Here is a 19,045-nt window from a genome sequence, read left to right as displayed (position 1 = left end):
ACAGAGCAGCAGGAGAAAAAACTGAATTCTGCAAAGGACTACAAGAGGTTTGGGCTTCCTGACTGCAGCTCCCACCGCTTCATAGTAGACGGAGAGGATTTGACTTTTTTTTCTACACTCAGATTGGCATATGTTGCCTTTAAGTATGGACTTAAAGGGATGGTTCAGGTTTTTTTTTTTGATGGGTGGTTGCGTGAGGTTCTGACACACAGTCAACGCTGACGGTGCCGTGTGCACCCACCCCTGCACTTATTTAATTGTATTTATTTATTTATTCATTACTGAACACTTTTCTTTTGTCACCTTGTCAAAGTGTCTTTGAGGGACCTGAAAAGCACTAGAAATATGTGATGTACACTGCCGTTCAAAAGTTTGGGGTCACTTAGAAATGTCCTTATTTTTGAAGGAAATGCACTTTTTTTTTTCCATTGAATAATAACATTAAATAGAATCAGAAATACACTGTATACATTGTTAATGTGGTAAACGACTATTCTAGCTGCAAACGTCTTTTTAATGGAATATGTACATAGGTGTATAGAGGCTCATTTCCAGCTACCATCTCTCCAGTGATCTAATGGTACATTGTGTTTGCAAATCGCGTTAGAAGGCTATTGGATGATTAGTGTTAGCACAGCTGAAAACAGTTTTGCTGGTTCTTTGACGAAAGAAAAAAAATAATTTCTAATCTTGTCAATGTCTTGCTATTCATTTTGCAACTCTTTTGATGAATAAAAGTGTGACTTTTAATGGAAAACACACAAAAAAAACTGTATAGGTGACCCCAAACCTTTGAACGGTTGTGTATGAGGAACGAGTTTTTGAGAAACGGACAATGTTCTCGCTGATAACGTAGACATAAGGAAAGGCAGAGTTTAGCCACTGTAAATGCTAGTCCGCTAAAATCCTAAAAAATGTATGATATCCTCAGAATATGTTTGCACCATCATCATCTTACCTTCTTCTAACTGGAAACTGATGATTATAAAACACTTTCTCGCGCCAAAGTCCACAGGGGAAATCTGTGATTTTACACCACGGCACACAGGAGTTGTTGATCCTCTGCTGCCTTCATCATCAGTTACTTCAAAGGTGTTATTTTGTGACATAGGTGTTTGAAATCCCCCCCTCCACATGTCTTGTAATTGTAATTTATTGTTTTTTTTTTTTTTAAATGAAACATGTTTTGGGAAACAAACGCAATCATGTGACATGTCATCAACAGCACTAAACCTGCAGTTCTCCTGTTCTCTGTACTGGTTTTCTCTGTGGACTTTGGAGCAGGAGAGTATGAGCAGTTACTCCAGTTTTCAGACAGAAAACATATTCCGGACACACACACACACACACACACTGTAGTCAGCGCTGACTCTTAAAGGTCTACACCTCGTACAACCGCTCTTTAAAACAAACCTGAACGGTCACTTTAAAGCTCTCGGCATGCTTTGAACCACATAGGTAGGCTCGTTGTGCATGTTGTTCAACTACATCTCAATGCAGAAGTGTTTATACATGCGGGTTTGTGGGGAATTTGTACCACACCTTGTCATCAATATGTCAATCTGGTAGCATGAGATACAATAGGTATAGCACATGTTACACCATTTGGAAATGGGGAAAACTCAGCTTAGGGTTGTTTTCAGGGTTCAGTGATGAAGGTGCTTTTTTTTTTTTTTTTTTCACCCAAAGGAAAATGTGATTCACAGCCCGCAGTGAGACAAGACAAGAAAAAACACAATTTACACTTACCATAGAGTCATTTACAAGGCTAACAGCAGCCAGGGTCGATGATAAATTCAATCTGTTGTTTCTGCACCATGGCACATACACGTACATGTTTTATATCATTTGGTACATGTTAAAAGGACAAACAGGAATTTAATTGAAACCACTGCTTAATTTTAATCCGTGTAATGTGCAGTTTGAATGATGTGTGAAACACATTTGCAGCACCGCGATTGCCTTTAAGGAGAATACTGCGAAGATTATTCCTGTTTGCATCATTCGCCGCGTTCTACTACGACTGAGTATTAGGGCCACATCGAGAAAAAACACGTTCACAGACCTCGAGAATAAAGTCGTAAATTTAGGATATTAAAGTCCCCGATACTTATGACAATTTGATGCTGATTCGCCAAAAGATTAAGTATCGCCTTGTTTGCATAACCTATTCTAAAGTCCTCATTTTTAACAAGTCTCCTCTTCTAAAACAACAGGTTAGAATATTATGACTTTATTCCTCGTAAATGAAGACTTTATTCTCGAGTCTGTGAAACATAGTCCTTCATTCAGAATAGGTATAGACCAGGGGTCTGCAACCTTTAGAATGAAAAGAGCCATTTGTGTCCCCTCTCCACTCAAATAAAATTATTCCGGAGCCGCAAAACCTATTTTATCCTTTAAATGAAGATAAAATCCCATGTAAAGTTGTTGTTTTTACACATATATACTATATTTAAAGAACTATGTTGATATCAAACCTCTAAACTGTAGAAAAACGACTTTGAGATGAATTTTTATGAACAATTATATGTAGTTTATGTCTGAGAAAACCTGCCTGGCCTAAGTACATGGACCTAAGCATGGACAGGACTCCAAATGTGAACTTCTTCATGTATGGTTTTTACCATTGGATGTGACGGACATAATATCAAAAACACTTTTATTTACACCTTTAACTTGACAAAAAAAGTGTGAAAAACATGAAAAGTTTTTTTATTCAAAGCGAGAAGGAGCCACTACAGAGGGGCTGAAGAGCCACATGAGGCTCTAGAGCCGCAGGTTGCAGACCCCTGGTATAGACACTTTTCCAATGTGTTGGAGAAACTATACTGTTTTTGAAGCATATCAAACATGGTTTGTACTCATGGTTTGTCATGCACCACTCTTAAATGTGCGAAGCAGACAAGGAAAAAAAAATGTATACGAATAATATTGATTAGGATGATACAATGCAAACTGGTCATTTACAACAACATCAACAAAAAAATGGTTACACTGACGTGACTGAAACCTTCTCGCCTGAGGATAAATTCAGTGTTCATCCCTTTTTTTTCCATCACGCAGCTGCAACCTTCTAGAAAAAAAAAAAAATCAGAAATTCAGTGATCCTCTGAGTCCTTGGTGATGAAAAACCCTTTTGTCTGTGATGATTGCCGACTTTCTCTGCACAAGCAATCAAACGCACACCTAGATTACACCTGCTTTCGAGAGGCGGAGAGGAGAGGCTGTGTGTTCACCCACCGTTTTCATAACTAAACGCATAATTGGTTGCTTTTGTTACGCACCTCCTCACGGGTTTATTGTGTGGTCTGTGTGTACATGCACGCTGTGGTGGATCGTTAACTGTATATAAAAATGGACGCAGTTTTTCCAGTATCAGTTGGAAAATTGAAGCCCAGGAAGGAGGAGGTTAGCCACCAGGGGGCAAAAAAAAAACTCTGTTTGAATGGAAGACTATTGGGGAAAGGAGCCAACTTCTCTCTTGATTTATAACGTCAGAGAACGTCTTCACTCGCACATTATGTCAGTTGTAAATTACGTTCCCATTCAGAGGGAAATGGACGATAAGTCTTGACACATGTGAGCGAAAGCCAGTGTGATTGACAGCTGATATCGTCCAATAGGTGCCTGGTTGAAGGTCGCAAATCGTGGTGCTGGTCAAATAGTAAATCTAAGGGCTTAAAGATATTGTTTTAATTTTCAACTAGAAGCCTATATCCATTTTTATATACAGTCTCTGTGACAGATTCACTGAAAACCCTTTCAAGGTTGAAGTTTTCCCCTGACAGAATACTGAGCTTTTTTTATTGTCAGAGTCATAATGAGGTGTGGGAACTGAACCTACTTTATGTCTGAACCTTGTGTGGGTGAAAAAACCTGGCACTTATTTGTCTAAAATGTACTTGTGGCTCTCTCCAGTCTTAACATACAAAAATAAAAGCCCCTCACACACCGAGTGCCTCGGTTTTGACGAGGGCAGATAGAGAAAAAATAAAAAACTCCTGTTGTGTTAAATCGGGACTTAACATTAACTCTCTGATAAGCTATGTTAGTTTATTTGGGGCTAAAAGGGAAGTGAGAAGGAGGAGGTGGTGGTGATGTGATGGAGATGATTCATGTCCCAGGAATATTGTCTCTATGGGAACATCCTCCATTGATTTGTTGCCTTTAGATTCTGTCATAAGGTTTTAAGATTCTTGATGTGATGACCGTAGAAAACGTGGGAACACACACACACACACACACACATCTACACACATCTACCATCTTTACGTTAATGTCTGGTGTGTGTCTCCCTCTGGGTTATCGTTGCAGCACGTTTTCCACATTGTACTCGGAAGTTGCACAGTTTTTTCCCTGTCACGAGTAGGAAGTTGACGTGAGGAGGTCATTCCAAGGTCATCAAACTCCTCATGTCCTGACTTCACAGTTAAAGACGGCTGCCCCGAGCGCACGCTTTATTTTGTCTCCTTCCCTTTGTTTGGTCACACCATCCTCTCCCACTGGCGTCTGTGGACATGTTGCTACGGTGTTTTTAAATGTACGAAATACCATGTGATATGTTAAATAAAGACTTAGATTAGCTCGATTAATTAGTCAACCTTAACTGCAGCGTCTTGTTATCCGGCTTGTGCACTTTACTCCACTTTATTCCCACTTCCAAGTCAACTGGAACGCACTGTTACATTGAACAGTTTTTGTTTTTTTGTTTTCATACGTTTTTAACGTGACGGCTCAGCCATGTGTTTGGTTGTTACATGATGCAGTTATGTATTGTGTATAGATGTGTGTTTTTTTCGATTGTGTGTACTGACTTGATGTAGAACACGAGTTTTGCTGCCCTCTTGAGAGACTCTGTGTATATTGCTATTTATATGATGAAATGAGTGTGCATGCTTGAAAGAGAGGGAATAACATGAGACTTGTTGAGCTTGTGTGTTTTTTTTCCCCTTGGTATGTTGAAGAAGCAGATGGTAGCCTGTCCACACTTTTCTCTTTACACCAGGGGTCTCAATCTCAACCTACCTGGGGGCCACTGAGCGTCGGGGGGGGCCGGTCAAGTGAAAACAAGTTACACTTTTTTTGGGGGGAAATCGCAACCATTGAGTTGGGGTGGGGGCGATATTTGAGTTTTAAAATGACATCACGATATTCTTTAACCCCTTTAGCACCGAACGTATCGTAGACGACGCGTCTTGCTCAAGCGCAATTTGCTTCACCGCGATTGAGCGACGGTTTGTGCTATCGGAAAAATGGCAACAGTTTCTGCGTCACCAGATGAGAGAGTTGGAAAAACGTCTGTACATAGTTTCCGGGGGGTTTTTTTGCCTGTTTTTGGACGTTTTGGACTCAAACAAACATTATTGTAAATATGTTCTATACTGTTTTAATTTATCACACAACATCTGGTGTTCATATACAACTACAATGTACAATTGTAAATAACTGCCAGATACAAAGTTATTCTGTTTTAAATTTGCTTGGCCTTTTATGGTTATAATAAGCAAAAAAAAAAGAAAAAAAAGCTTAGAGGCTTAGGTGTTGAAGGGTTAATGATATAACAATATTTGGGACAATATTTCACAATAAAAGTGTTTTTTTTGACATGGAAAAATTTATAGTTCATAATAAAAGTGATGGGCCCTAAGAAATTGATAGATGGCTGCACAGGGCCCCGCGGGCGGCGAGTTTGAGACCTCTGCTTTACACATAAACAAACCTTTTTTTTTCTACATTGTCGCCTTTTCCCTATAAATCGTATTGTCCTTACATCGATCACAGCCACATCCTCGACGTTCATGCTTGTGCCACGTTGCTGTGTTTTCTTTGTTTTTTCAACAGCAAGGAATTCATCTGAGGGGTTCGTTCGTTTGTTTCGTTGCGGAAAATGAGCGCTCACTGATCCACTAGATTCCAGTGTTTGATGACGCCAACGCAGAGCTAATGAAGTCAGACTGAGGTTTGAAACGGTCCTGAAACATCAAGCACAGATCACATCACATTAAAAATGTGTATGAAAGTGATATGCAAAAAAAAAAAAGAAATGGGTCCCAAGATGCATTTTATTAAGAGCTAAGGTTCAGTTAGGTTTTTTTTTTTCTACTTTGCTTGGTTTGTACAAGTGCACACATATGATGGAAGTACTAATTAAATACCTTCAGACCAACTGACTGTCTCTGTTCTGGATTTGATCTTAAATGACGTTTAAAGGTACAGTGTGGAGGATTTGAAATTAATACAATATTTCAGTGATATCACGCTAGATCAGGGGCCTTCAGTGCCTCTGCAGTGGCTCCCTGTAGCTTTGGAAAAAGACAACACTATTTTCATTATTTCCTTTAAAGGGAACACAAATAAAAGTGGTTTCATATTTCGTCCACTAAAATATGTGTCGCATGTTTTGTCTACGTCAGAGGAGAAATTGAAAACCTTCAAAAACCCAACAAACTTGTCCTTCCTCACATTTTTTTCAGAATAAGTTTCCTGGATTGTTTTTCTTTTTTTTCTTCCAGTGTGCTGATTGGGCTTAAAAAAATATATATATATATATTAAATAAGTTTTTCAAGAAAATACCTTTTTCAAAAAAATATATACTTTTGAAAAAAAGAGAGACTTTGTTGGGGAAAAATTACTTTTTTTACTTTAAAAAATAATTCCTGGAAACTTTATCTGGAAAAAAATGTTTGAAAAACAACCACACTTTTTTTGTCACATCTTTGACGACATACTACAGTAAACATTATACATGATGTTATCTTAATTTTCTGGGTCAAATAGTTTTTTGTGGCTCCTGATTAAATCTGTTTGGGTGGAGAGGAGACACAAAAATGGCTCTTAATACAAAGGTTGCAGACCCCTGCACTAGATGGAGTGATGTTGTGATGCAGACAGTGGTGTCCACACCAATATACATTTAAAAAACTGAGTGCCTTTCTCCTGGAGAAAGGTGATCCAATGTCCTATGATATGCCCTTGAAACTTTGTTTCCTATATGAGTGTCCTTCCAAACAAAAAGGGTGTCCTTATGAAGTTCCCTACTGTCCCTGAGGGTGTCCTTAGAGTCCCTGTATACCTGTGTGAGAATGTGATGTTCAGTACTGTAGGTGTCCTAATGGAATAAACTCATGTTTCTGTACAGGTGCCTTTTTGATTTAAAACGCCTTAGTGCCCTCTTAGTGTCCATATCAAGGTCCAAATGAAATTCAGTCCCCAGAGCCGAGCTGGCTTTGGCCCCTGGTCACAATTTGTCACAATGTCTGCCCTAAAGCGCACTCGTCGTGGCACCTGCCCTTACTGGTGCACAGTAGGTGGCCTTTTTGTTTTTGGAAGGGCACGCCAAGGTATCACAGCAATAAAATTACTTTAAAAAAAAAAAAACTAGGTAGATGTAAGTAGATGAACTAATAAAGAAATACTGCAAAGTAGAATCAGATTTAGTTATAAACTGACTGAAGGGTGGATAAAATAAAAGGTTTAAAAAAAATAAAAATAAAAAAAACGTTTAAAGTTCAAACAACCAAGTCTCAAGTTCTGCTTTTAAGAAGATTGATATTCTTTTAGTTATTCAAGAGACAGGAAGGACCTTGAGACTTGGTTGAGATAGTATCTCAATATATTGACTTAGTATCTCAAAATAATGAGATAGTATCTTAATATATTGACTTAGTATCTCAAAATATTGAGATAGTATCTCAATATATTGACTTAGTATCTCAAAATAATGAGATAGTATCTTAATATATTGACTTAGTATCTCAAAATAATGAGATAGTATCTCAATATATTGACTAAGTAAGTAATGAGATGCATTATTTTGAGATACTAAGTCAATATATTGAGATACTATCTCATTATTTTGAGATACTAAGTCAATATATTGAGATACTATCTCATTATTTTGAGATACTAAGTCAATATATTGAGATACTCTCTCATTATTTTGAGATAGTGGGATCTGTTGTTTTTTTTTACACTGGCGAAAATGGGCTTCCATAAAAAGGTCAGTAATGAGAACATGGAGGTTCCTACAACCCGTTCATTTTGGTTGCATTAGTAGTTTTAGTTGTTGTTGTAGTAGTGCCAGTTCTCCAGCTGAGGGCAGTAGAGTCACAATAGATGAGAAACAGCAGCAGCAGAAGAAGGAGACACGTGACGTCACAGTAGCAACCTCCACCCGCACACACACATACCGGTGTGTTCTCTGTGTCGCTGCGGTTCGTTTAAACACCTTTAAACAACATTTATTTTATTCATTAACGTAACACACTTGGTTCTTAGTCGCCACCGTCACCGAGGACATGGGACGAAAAGTGACCCTGGCGACGTGCTCGTTGAACCAGTGGGCTTTGGACTTCGAGGGAAACTTGGAGAGAATACTGAAGAGTAAGTGGAAGAGAAGAGTTAAGAGTGACAGTTTACTTCTGCTTTGGCTTTGACCTGGTTTGACGACAGAACGAGACAGAGTCAGACTCGTTCAGGTGAAGGTATTTGTGTGTGTGTGTTTACCCTGGAGCTCTCAAACTCATTGAATATAGCTGCCACGTTAAAAGCTAGAAATAACGCTTAACAATGTTAAAATAGATGTTAAAACACATGGAGTAATTAAGTAATTTCTATATTACATACATCCAGATATACTTTAATAAATAAAATAGTCTATCTATGATATATTGTTCTCTCTTAATGCCTTATATAACTAACTGTATTGAAAGTGCAACACTGAGACTTTTAAATCGAAGAATTTTTGCAAAAACAACAACAACAACATGTCCTAAGAACTCATAAGTTCTGAACAAGACTGGGTTGTGTTCAGGACATCAACGACTACTAGCGTACTTTTTACCTGTACAGTTTTTGAGAAATTCACAAAATTAAAAAATGTGGTGAACAATTAATACCGCTGATCAAAAAGCCCTTAAAGGCGCCATATGTAAGAATGTGGCCAAAAACAGTTACTACACTCAAATTCAAAATACCGAGGTCTTTTAGGTTTCAGTTTTCTCCGCCGTTGTAGCTCGGACTTACTGTAACTGTACTGTAACCCGTGGTTGCTCGGCAGCTGAGAATCTACTGACTGCAATGATTGGTAGACGGCGGTAGATGGCGCCACATGCCAAAACATGATTTCATAACATGATTTGCAGTCTGCAAAATATTTTTAATGCAGATATTTTCGCTGTACTGTTGTTGTTGTTGGTGAGTTCAGTTTGTTACATGAACATGATTCCTGAGTCTCTGTGACATATTAGGAGGATTTTACGATCAGTTGCTTTAGATTTATTACATAATGCACCTTTAACTGTCCCTTTAAGCAGCATTCAGTGTTTGAGGGTTTGCTGAGTCGAAAGTCTTGAACTCTTGAGTTTGGCCTGTGTCAGGGGTCAAGACTTTCTTTCTTTCTTTCTCTGCAGGTATTGAGATTGCAAAGTCACGTGGAGCCAAATACAGACTGGGCCCAGAGCTGGAGATAAGGTATGATATGATGTTTCCAAATATCCCGGACTCATTATGAAAAAATAGATGCTTGTGTTGTAGCTGCCAACTGCAAAGACAAGCGTGGGGTGCACAGCAATCCTGTGACTCTGAAAGTCAGTGTGAACATGGCTTGTTTTTCCTATATTGAGCTTAAAGATGCCAGTAGATAAGAAATACAACATTAATATAGTATTAAGGCTGGCCCAGTGATTCTGTTTGAACCTGAGCCCCAGACCTGAATATTATTTTTAAATAATTTCTTTGACCCTGGCATGATGGTTCAGGTCAGGTAACCAAGCTTTAACCTGCAGTGCTGCTCTCTCCATTTCTTTCTCTCACACATTGATCCATTTGTCAGGAGGAATCGTGGTACGTGTGCAGTGACATAGATCCAAAATAAATGTATCTGCAAATAGGCTTTTGTGTATTTAATTGTATTTCATTGTCCTTCAGTGGACAGTCAGAGCATCGAAACATTCATAAAGTTTTTATTGTCTTTAGCAGGAAGACTTTGGTACACACTAACTACAGCCTTAGTACTCACAACCATGAGGAATTCTGATGGGAAAGAGAGTAAACTAGACCTGCAACTATGGATTATTTTCATCATTGATGTTGTTTTGTCCAAAAAATGTTGATTAATAATGAAAAATATATCAGCGTTTCCATATTTAAAAATTATTTCCTTAAGATATTCAGTTTACTGTCACAGGGGAACAAAGAAACCAGGAAGAAATTCGGTTTTATAAGGTTTTACTTTTATCACTTTGCGTCTCCTTTTTTTTGTTTACAGTGGGTATGGTTGTGCCGACCACTACTACGAGTCCGACACGCTGCTCCACAGCTTCGAAGTCCTGAGGAAGCTTCTGGAATCTCCCGTCACCCAAGACATCATCTGTGACGTGGGAATGTGGGTATTAGACCAGAGTGACTGTTACTGAGTTACTGCAACATTTAGAAGATGGAAGGGATCACTGAACATTTACATTGATCATTTTAATGACATAAACACAGAAAGGCGACTGGTTACTCTGGTGAGATCCAAAGTAGAAAACATATCATGCTACTGACAAAAAAGTACAGAAAAGTACTCAAGAAATTAGTATTGAGTATTAAGACTTCCAACAATAAGAGATGTGATTTATTAGGTTGAAGGTTTGGTTCAGTCTCAAGTGACTAACATGTTTGAATGTCTTTTCCTCTCAGGCCAGTCATGCATCATAATGTGCGCTACAACTGCAGAGTCCTATTCCTCAACAGGTACGTCAGCAGACCACTGTATTTAATTCTGGTGTTTCAGTCAGGCTTTATCTCTAGGCCCCTTATTTCAAATGAAGGACAATCTTTAATGCGTCAGCATACCGAGACAATTCCAACACGATTGTGCTCCAGTGCACAAAGCAAGGACTGTAAAGATATAGTTTGATGAGTTTGATGTGGATGAGCATCAGCGCCCGACCTCACAAATGCTCTAGCAGTGGTTCTCCCACCACCACCACCTGGGAAAATATTAAGCTCTTGAAGTAACACGGTTAAAATACAGTGGTGTAAAAAGGCCGAGCAAAGTCAGCGACGGACCTTTCACTGGAGGCAGATTATTAAAGCAAACAGAGAAATTACACAGGCGATTGTACTATAGTATGTAATATATAAAGTAGGCTACAGTAGGGGTTGGCATGGTAAAAATCGAAAAAATAAACATTGTCAGTGTAAACTGGGCCCATTGCCTTTTTGCTGCCTTTGTTTGGTTTCTTATTTGATTAGATTTATTTTTGTACTCCCTCTGAACAACTTTATTTGTCATTTCTTTTATTAGTCACAATAATACCGTATGTCTAACCCAGTATACACTAATTTATATTAATTTATCTATCATTCATTCATCCATATAGAAAGATACTGCTGATCAGACCTAAAATGTCGATGGCCAACACCGGGAACTACAGAGAGCTCCGCTGGTTTTCACCGTGGAATACGTTAAGGTTTGTCATGGGAACAGTTCAAACTACAATGTTTTATTTTGTGTTTTCTGTTCCTCATTTCCTCCCAAAATGAAAAACAGATTTAGTCTAATGTGTGATTGTTTTACTTTTGGAAATTAAATTGATATGGATGATAGTGAATATAAATGTCTTATTTTATTTTTTTTATCAAGGAAAGTGGAGGAATATTTCCTGCCCAGAATGATCCAGGAGGTAACAGGACAGGTAAAAAAAAAAAAAAACCTGCTTTTTAATCATCAGGCCAAATATTCTCTACGGAATCTTGGAGGAGACAATAGAAGAACATATTGTTTTACGTTTACCTATCGCAAATCCACTCTTACACAATATATTACCCATCAAATGAGCTACTAGATTCAGATTAAATGTTTTTCTGTCATTTTTAAATTAAAACAACAAGAGTCATCGTTCTTTTTGTCTTCATCAGGAAACTGTCCCATTTGGCAACTGTGTGCTGTCCACAAAGGACACCTGTATTGGCACTGAGATATGCGCAGAGCTCTGGTATCCCAGAAGGTAGAGCACCTAGAGGAGTCTGTATGTGTGTCGTAGTTTTCTGTGTAATGTCAAAAATGGAATTAAAACGCCAACTGAAGACTGAATGTTCTCTCTTTTTCTCAGCCCTCATGTTGACATGGGTCTGGACGGTGTTGAAATCTTCACCAATTCATCGGCGAGTCACCATGAGCTCCGCAAAGCCGACCAAAGAGTCAACCTAGTCACGTCGGCCACCACCAGGGTATGATTTAACAAGCAAACATTTGCTGCTCTGCTCACGTAGAAACATGGAAATAGTATATTTATGCTTTGTACGGACACAGTTAGGACTGAGCAAAGAAAATCTCCTCTTCATGCATTGTATAATAGAATATAGTGGCTGTAAACATGTGGAAGAAATGGCTACTGTGGAGTAACAACATCTTCTGTTAAGACCATAGTTGGCATAACTCCTCTTCAAACGTGTTGTAATAAAAACCTGTTCACTCAGTTACTGCTCCTGCTCCCAAACGCCTGCCTTTGGTTTGTTGTTTGGTTTGCTCCAGTGTTTCCTTGGATGCACAAAAAAACACATCCCAAACGCTCTGCCACTTTATTTAAAATTCCTAAAGATGAGGAAAAAAAGTGGAGAAGAACAGAAATAAGAGCAGACACTATTGTTTGTCGTTGTTCCAGAGTGGAGGAATCTACCTGTACGCCAACCAGAAGGGCTGTGATGGAGACCGCGTCTACTATGACGGCTGTGCCATGGTGGCCATCAACGGAGACATTGTGGCTCAGGGAGCCCAGTTCTCCCTTGATGACGTGGTACGTGTGCAGTGACATAGATCCAAAATAAATGTATCTGCAAATAGGCTTTTGTGTATTTAATTGTATTTCATTGTAGAAGTGGACAGAAACACCAGCCCCACTGTTTCTTTGATTATTCACCTCTGCCAAGGAGGTATATGTTTTCGCCAGAGTTTGTTTGTTTGTCTGTCCACTAGCAACGTGACTGGAAAAGTCATGGACGGATTTGGATGAAATTTTCAGGAAATATCTGCAATGTGACCAGTGAAGTGATTATATTGTGGGTGTGAGCCATGGCGGAGGTCTGTGCTCTCCGACTGCTTTCCTAGTTATTATTATTATTATTATTATTATTATTATTATTATAATGCAGCTGTTCATCTTTGTGTTTGTGTTTGTGTCTTTGTTGTAGGAGGTGATTACAGCCACACTTGACCTTGAGGATGTGCGTAGCTACAGGGGACAAACGTGCCAGCCACACTTGGTGAGAACTACCAGAATCATGGCTAATTGCTTCTTCTATGGCTTATCCATACATTTTCATCAGATATAAATCTCATGGTTTTATTGTACCAACAAAAATCCACAGTGGAGGTTTCTCTCTCTCTTAGTTTGATAGTTTTGCCTGTTTCACATTAGTATATAGTATGTCACTTTTTCCCATTAATAGCAAGAATTTGTAAATTTTCAGCACAACCTCACTCTGCACATTAAGCCATTAATTAATAGCATAAATGGATGGCAAAGAAAAAATGTAAATGTATCGGGAACTTGTTTCATTTATATGCATATTTTTGAGTCTGCTTTTGTTTACTGTCAGAAGCAAAAAAAATCGACCTCATTTCAAAGAAATAATCGCTGCTGTGAAAGCTACATTGATCGAACACTCCTTCATATTAATGTACAAAATCATTTGCTTTACAACAACATCACCGGTCACTGTCACACTTCTCCACCGTAGGAAAATGAACCCAAACCTTGCCACAGGGTCAAAGTTGACTTCTCCTTATCCACTTGTAACGATCTCTACCTCCCTACTCACCAACCAATCACGTGGCACTTCCATACCCCAGAGGAAGAGATCAGGTACTACAGTACACACCATTCAATACATACTGTTTTGTGTCTTGACAGAAAACCAGTGTTATATATTCTTTGTCATGTTGTTCAGTTTAGGGCCGGCCTGCTGGTTGTGGGACTATCTGAGGAGAAGTGGACAGGTGAGGAGAGACAGGTTTACAGGTTTGGGACCAGGTCCTAAGGAAGTTACAAATACAAGTACATGCACACACACACACACACACACACTGAAAATTCTACATTATCTACATCTATGGATTATTTTCCCCACAATAACAATGACATGCAGGAGGTCAGTGACTTGAAGCATCCGGCTTCTGTAAAATCCACAGAAATGATCTCCAGAACTGCTTTCTCAAGTATACAGTGGTTGTCATATTATTTAGGATGTACTTACATTTCCTAGATCATGCACATAAGTAGTTGATGCAAGCAAAAATTAAATGCAATTTCATGTTTGTGTTCCAGGCTGGTTTCTTGTTGCCGATGAGCGGAGGCGTTGATAGCTCCTCCACGGCCTGTATTGTCCACTCTATGTGTGTGCTGCTCTGCCAGGCTGTAGAGAACGGCAGTGAGTATAAATCGCAAACATAGACAATTTAGAATATCACCAGCCTTCTTCTTTACTAAATCGTCTATTTCCATTTCCTCAACAAATCATGAAATATACATTATTCCTCCGGGACATCGGGAATCATTGTCCCATCAAACACATCAGTGAGACACACTGTTTCACTGGTTGACGTCTTCCTCCATTACCATGAAGCAAAAATAGTTGACGATTAATTTAGTAATCAACTAATCAAGTAATTGTTTCAGCCCTAAATTAAATAACTTGTATTGTAAGTTTTCTGTGGTTGGATCTGAGGATGCTGAGGACTAAACATGATTGGCTGACTCAATATGGATGTAAACACCAGGGGCCTCATGTACAAAGACTTGCGTGGATTTCCTACTAAATCTTGGTGTACGCCAAAACCTAGAAACTGTTGTGTGCACAAATAAATTCAGATGTATCAAAGTGTGCGTACGCATGGATCCAAGCACGTTCCCTTTGTACATCCCAAATCAACGTGGAATTGAGCTCACATGCAGAGGTGCCAAACCCCTCCCTGTCCACGCCCCATTTACATATGCAAATCAATTTAAATAGGCCCTGCGGTTCACCTCTTTGATCAAACTAGCACTGAACAAAGGAAAGTAAAGGAATTTCACGCAGTCTGAGCTAGAGATTCTAGTGAATGTATGAAAACGCGCAGGAAGATTTTGTTTGGTACCCTGGTACACGCACGTACGCACGCACGCACGCACACACACACATACACATCGCTCGTGCGTAAAGATGGCAGCATATTAAACACTTTGACTCATGTTTATTTTTTTTTATTTATTTCTCACAATTAATGAATGCAGAAGTGCGCCACCGCTGACATTTCGAACTTTATGCCCGCTTTTACTGACATGAATACTGAACACAGGGAGACGATCAGGAGCTTGTTAGAAAGCTCTGTAGCTCTAATTTCACCAGCAGAAAATAAAGAACATTTACTCATGTACCTTTGTACATGAGGCCCCAGGTCAAGTTACATTTCTCATCCTCCACTCTCCTGTTTCCTTCAGTTTGACATCATTTCTGTTCATTTTTCAGACAGTCAGGTACTGGAGGATATTCGCAGGGTGGTTGGGGACGACTCGTACTCTCCCCAGCATGCAAAGGAGCTGTGTGGTCGCATCTTCACCACCTACTATATGGCCAGCGAGAACTCCTCTGTGGACACCTGCAGCAGGGCCAAAGACCTGGCCAATCAGATCGGAAGGTCAGATTTGTAAATCTTAATTAACAGATTGTAATTATTTGACAAAATCAAAGAAATCCTGTAGTTTCTGTTTACTTATTTAATCTCATCACTTTCTGTACAGCACACACATGAACATTAACATTGACATGGCAGTGAAAGGCATCCTGGGAATCTTCTCAGCAGTTACTGGAAAGTTTCCACAGTTTCGTGCCAATGGAGGAAGCCACAGAGAAAACCTGGCACTGCAGAATGTACAGGTTTGTCAACGTGCCACACTCGTTACGCACTTTGTTTTCATAAGACAAACCAAAGACTATCTGCACTCCGAGGCACATCAGTAACACAATTGTGTTTTGTGTGTGTGTGTGTGTGTGTGTGTCCTAGGCTCGTGTCAGGATGGTCCTGGCCTACCTGTTTGCTCAGCTGAGTCTGTGGGCGAGGGGTAAACCAGGTGGATTGCTGGTGCTGGGCTCAGCTAACGTAGATGAGAGGTATTACTGTAAGCGTTATTGTTGTCCCATAATAAACGCAGCATTTGTGAGAAACCATGGCCGCTGTCAGGCATGCACAGAAGTCTGGATATTCTCTAACGATTGTCCAACCAGCCCCTGTGTCTAATCTCAAAAGGTTAACAATGGTTTTCCGTGTCTGGATCACCACATGAATTCAGTCATTTCATCCTTCAATCAGAAAATGTATTCAAAATTAGTTTTTAACTTAATTTCACTTAAGTATAGTATTCACGGTTAATGAGGCTTTTTTTATTTACATGGTATGAAAACAATTTATTATAATCCCTAAAATGTGCAATACATATGCTGATGTGTTGTATTGTGGACTTTTACAGCCCTCGGTGTTGATAACAGGTGTAAGGTGTAAAAAAAAGGAAAAAAAAACTGCTGTGGTATGGTGCTTTACAGATTACCAGAAATAACATATTCACCTGTTTACTGTTAAAAATGCCACAAAATATTTTTCTAATGTGTGGATGCCGTAGAACCACACAAAAAATGCTTACTTTTCTCTTATTAAATCTCTTCATGCGTGCAGTCTGACCGGCTATTTCACCAAGTACGACTGCTCCAGTGCTGACATCAACCCAATAGGAGGCATCAGCAAGTGTGACCTGAAAAGCTTCCTGCTTCACTGTGTTGAGCAGTTCCAACTGACTGCTCTCAGAGGGTAAGGACACTCTTCAGTCACGTAATCTGTTCGAGACTCGAGACACTGAACATGGGAGGAGTTAATGCCCGAGGCAGAAATCAGTAACAGTTTAAAACACACATAGGTTCATGCATTTCAACTTTTAACAACTCCTGTTGACTTCTATTTATTTGGACCGCATAAACAAAGTGTTTACCATAACCAGTAATGTCTAACTTTGTCTTAAACTTAAGTCCTCGCAACTATGGGTTCGAACCAAAACATGGCCCCACAGCCTAAATAAAGATATGCACACGCAAACACACACACAAATAATAATACATACACCACTAAATACATAGGCAGCACCTTGTATGGCTCTAAGGTTTGTGGTTTCCTGTACAGAATCCTTGCTGCTCCACCCTCAGCTGAACTGGAGCCACTTACAGACGGACAGGTGTCGCAGACAGATGAAGTAAGACAAAACAACAAACCTACACCAATGCTAGTGGGCTGCTAACACCTTTTTAAGTCCCTGTGACAACATATTTGACAAATTCCTAAACAGATTACATGTCCGTGTCTGGTTGTCCTCGTGAAGTGAGAGCATAATAAGCTATCCATGAGTTATGTCACTTCATAAAATAAACCCCATCCGAATGCTTTTTAACAAAGTTCTGGGTTAGCATCGTTTCCCCAGCAGCTCATTTACTCATCATTCAATTCCTTTCCTTTTACTTTCCTCACCTCTAAACACCGCTGCCTCTCGGTTTTCAGGCAGACATGGGGATGACGTACTCGGAGTTGTCTGTGATTGGCCGACTGAGGAAGATCTCAAAGTGCGGCCCCTTCAGTATGTTCTGTAAACTCATTCCCCTGTGGAAGGATTCTCTGTCACCCACAGAGGTCAGTCAGTCTGCTGCGGCTCCTTCAAATACTACAACTGTAATCCTCCCATCAGAGAGAGAAGAGAAAATATTGGAAACAAACATTACTTGCAGTCCTAATGGTCAGTGTTTTTCTTTCTCCAGGTAGCCCAGAAGGTGAAGCACTTCTTCAGGATGTACTCAGTGAACCGTCATAAGATGACCATCGTGACGCCGTCCTACCACGCTGAGAGCTACAGTCCCGACGACAACCGCTTCGACCTCCGACCTTTCCTCTACAATGTGCGCTGGCCCTGGCAGTTCAGGTGCATCGACAACCAGGTACAAGTGAGAGCAAAAGAAAAAAGTTCAAATGGTGTGACGCAGGTGAATTAAGCATCATTAAAAGGCTGTCTCCATTTTGCATTTTCTTACTCACAGGTCTCTCAGATGGAAGGAGACAATCTGGTTTGACATGTCAAGTGGGAATCCATCCAATCTGGGGCACATGATTTTTCTACGGCTCTCTGAAGCCAAGTATTTAACCATCAAAATATGACCTGCATAAACAGTTGGTGAGCATTCACAATGTTAACATTTGCACAGTCTGTATGATTTTATCCTCTGGGGAACATGATTGTCCGTACATAATTAAAAGACAATCCAATAGTAAATTTAGGGATTTATCTGTTACTGTCAATCATACATGTTATCATATTAAAGACCCTTTGAAGAAGCTTTTTGTTTCCTCATATCTACATGACACTACACTGTAGACCAGGGGTCTCAAACTCAATTTGCCTGGGGCCGTATGAGTTAGAGTCCGGGTGAGGCTGGGCTGCATCAAGTAAGTACTCAAAAAAAAGTCCGTCAAAATGGAAAAAAAAAAACCAGAAAAAACAAAATTAATTATTATGCCTATTCTGTAACATTGTTTTGTTTTTTTTTTTGTTTTTTTTAATCTAATTGTATTGTTATGGCTGGGAATGTGTGTACTTACAAAACTGAAGTCAAGGCATTGCAATTCTAGAGGGTGCCCCTCATCTGGTGCGGCCCTTTTTTTTCTCCACACCGCCCCATTCCGTCACAATAAATCTTATATGTTTCTGTGAGATCCCAAATCCCCGGAATCTCCTCCCTGAAATTGTTTGATTAAATTGAGGATTAATTGTCTAGTTGTGTTTGTTGTGTTTGTTGTTGTTTTTTTCAATCAAGTCGCGTTTGAAAATCATCCAGTGTGGGACAGGCCAAGATGTTACATACTGCAGCTTTAATGCCTCAAATCTCATGGGGTTTCAAGCGAGAATCCTCGTCCTCTGGTTGACTTTTGTCTTTACAGCGCTGTCTCTGCTCTCTCTGCTCTGTGTGTGTGTGTGTGTGTGTGTGTGT

At 39.6% G+C, this 19,045-nt stretch overlaps 1 protein-coding gene across 1 annotated transcript; it reads left to right on the top strand.

The window, feature by feature from the left end:
• Positions 1 to 8,301: 8,301 nt before the first annotated feature.
• nadsyn1 (NAD synthetase 1) lies at positions 8,302 to 18,159 on the top strand (the record flags this gene model as incomplete). The annotated part of the gene is made up of 21 exons (XM_083901239.1): positions 8,302 to 8,386; positions 9,415 to 9,475; positions 10,272 to 10,388; positions 10,685 to 10,738; positions 11,371 to 11,460; positions 11,634 to 11,685; positions 11,909 to 11,997; positions 12,103 to 12,220; positions 12,655 to 12,786; positions 13,181 to 13,252; positions 13,730 to 13,854; positions 13,940 to 13,988; positions 14,317 to 14,419; positions 15,497 to 15,665; positions 15,769 to 15,904; positions 16,032 to 16,138; positions 16,698 to 16,829; positions 17,196 to 17,265; positions 17,568 to 17,696; positions 17,822 to 17,998; positions 18,098 to 18,159. The coding sequence occupies 21 exons, from the start codon at positions 8,302 to 8,304 to the stop codon at positions 18,128 to 18,130; spliced, it is 2,100 nt and encodes a 699-aa protein (XP_083757365.1). The 3' UTR covers positions 18,131 to 18,159.
• Between the last annotated feature and the right edge of the window lie 886 nt (positions 18,160 to 19,045).

This window comes from Microchirus variegatus (genome assembly GCF_963457635.1).
Source record: "Microchirus variegatus genome assembly, chromosome: 14".
Taxonomy (NCBI): Eukaryota; Metazoa; Chordata; class Actinopteri; order Pleuronectiformes; family Soleidae; genus Microchirus; species Microchirus variegatus.
This window is presented reverse-complemented; position numbering and strand designations above follow the sequence as displayed.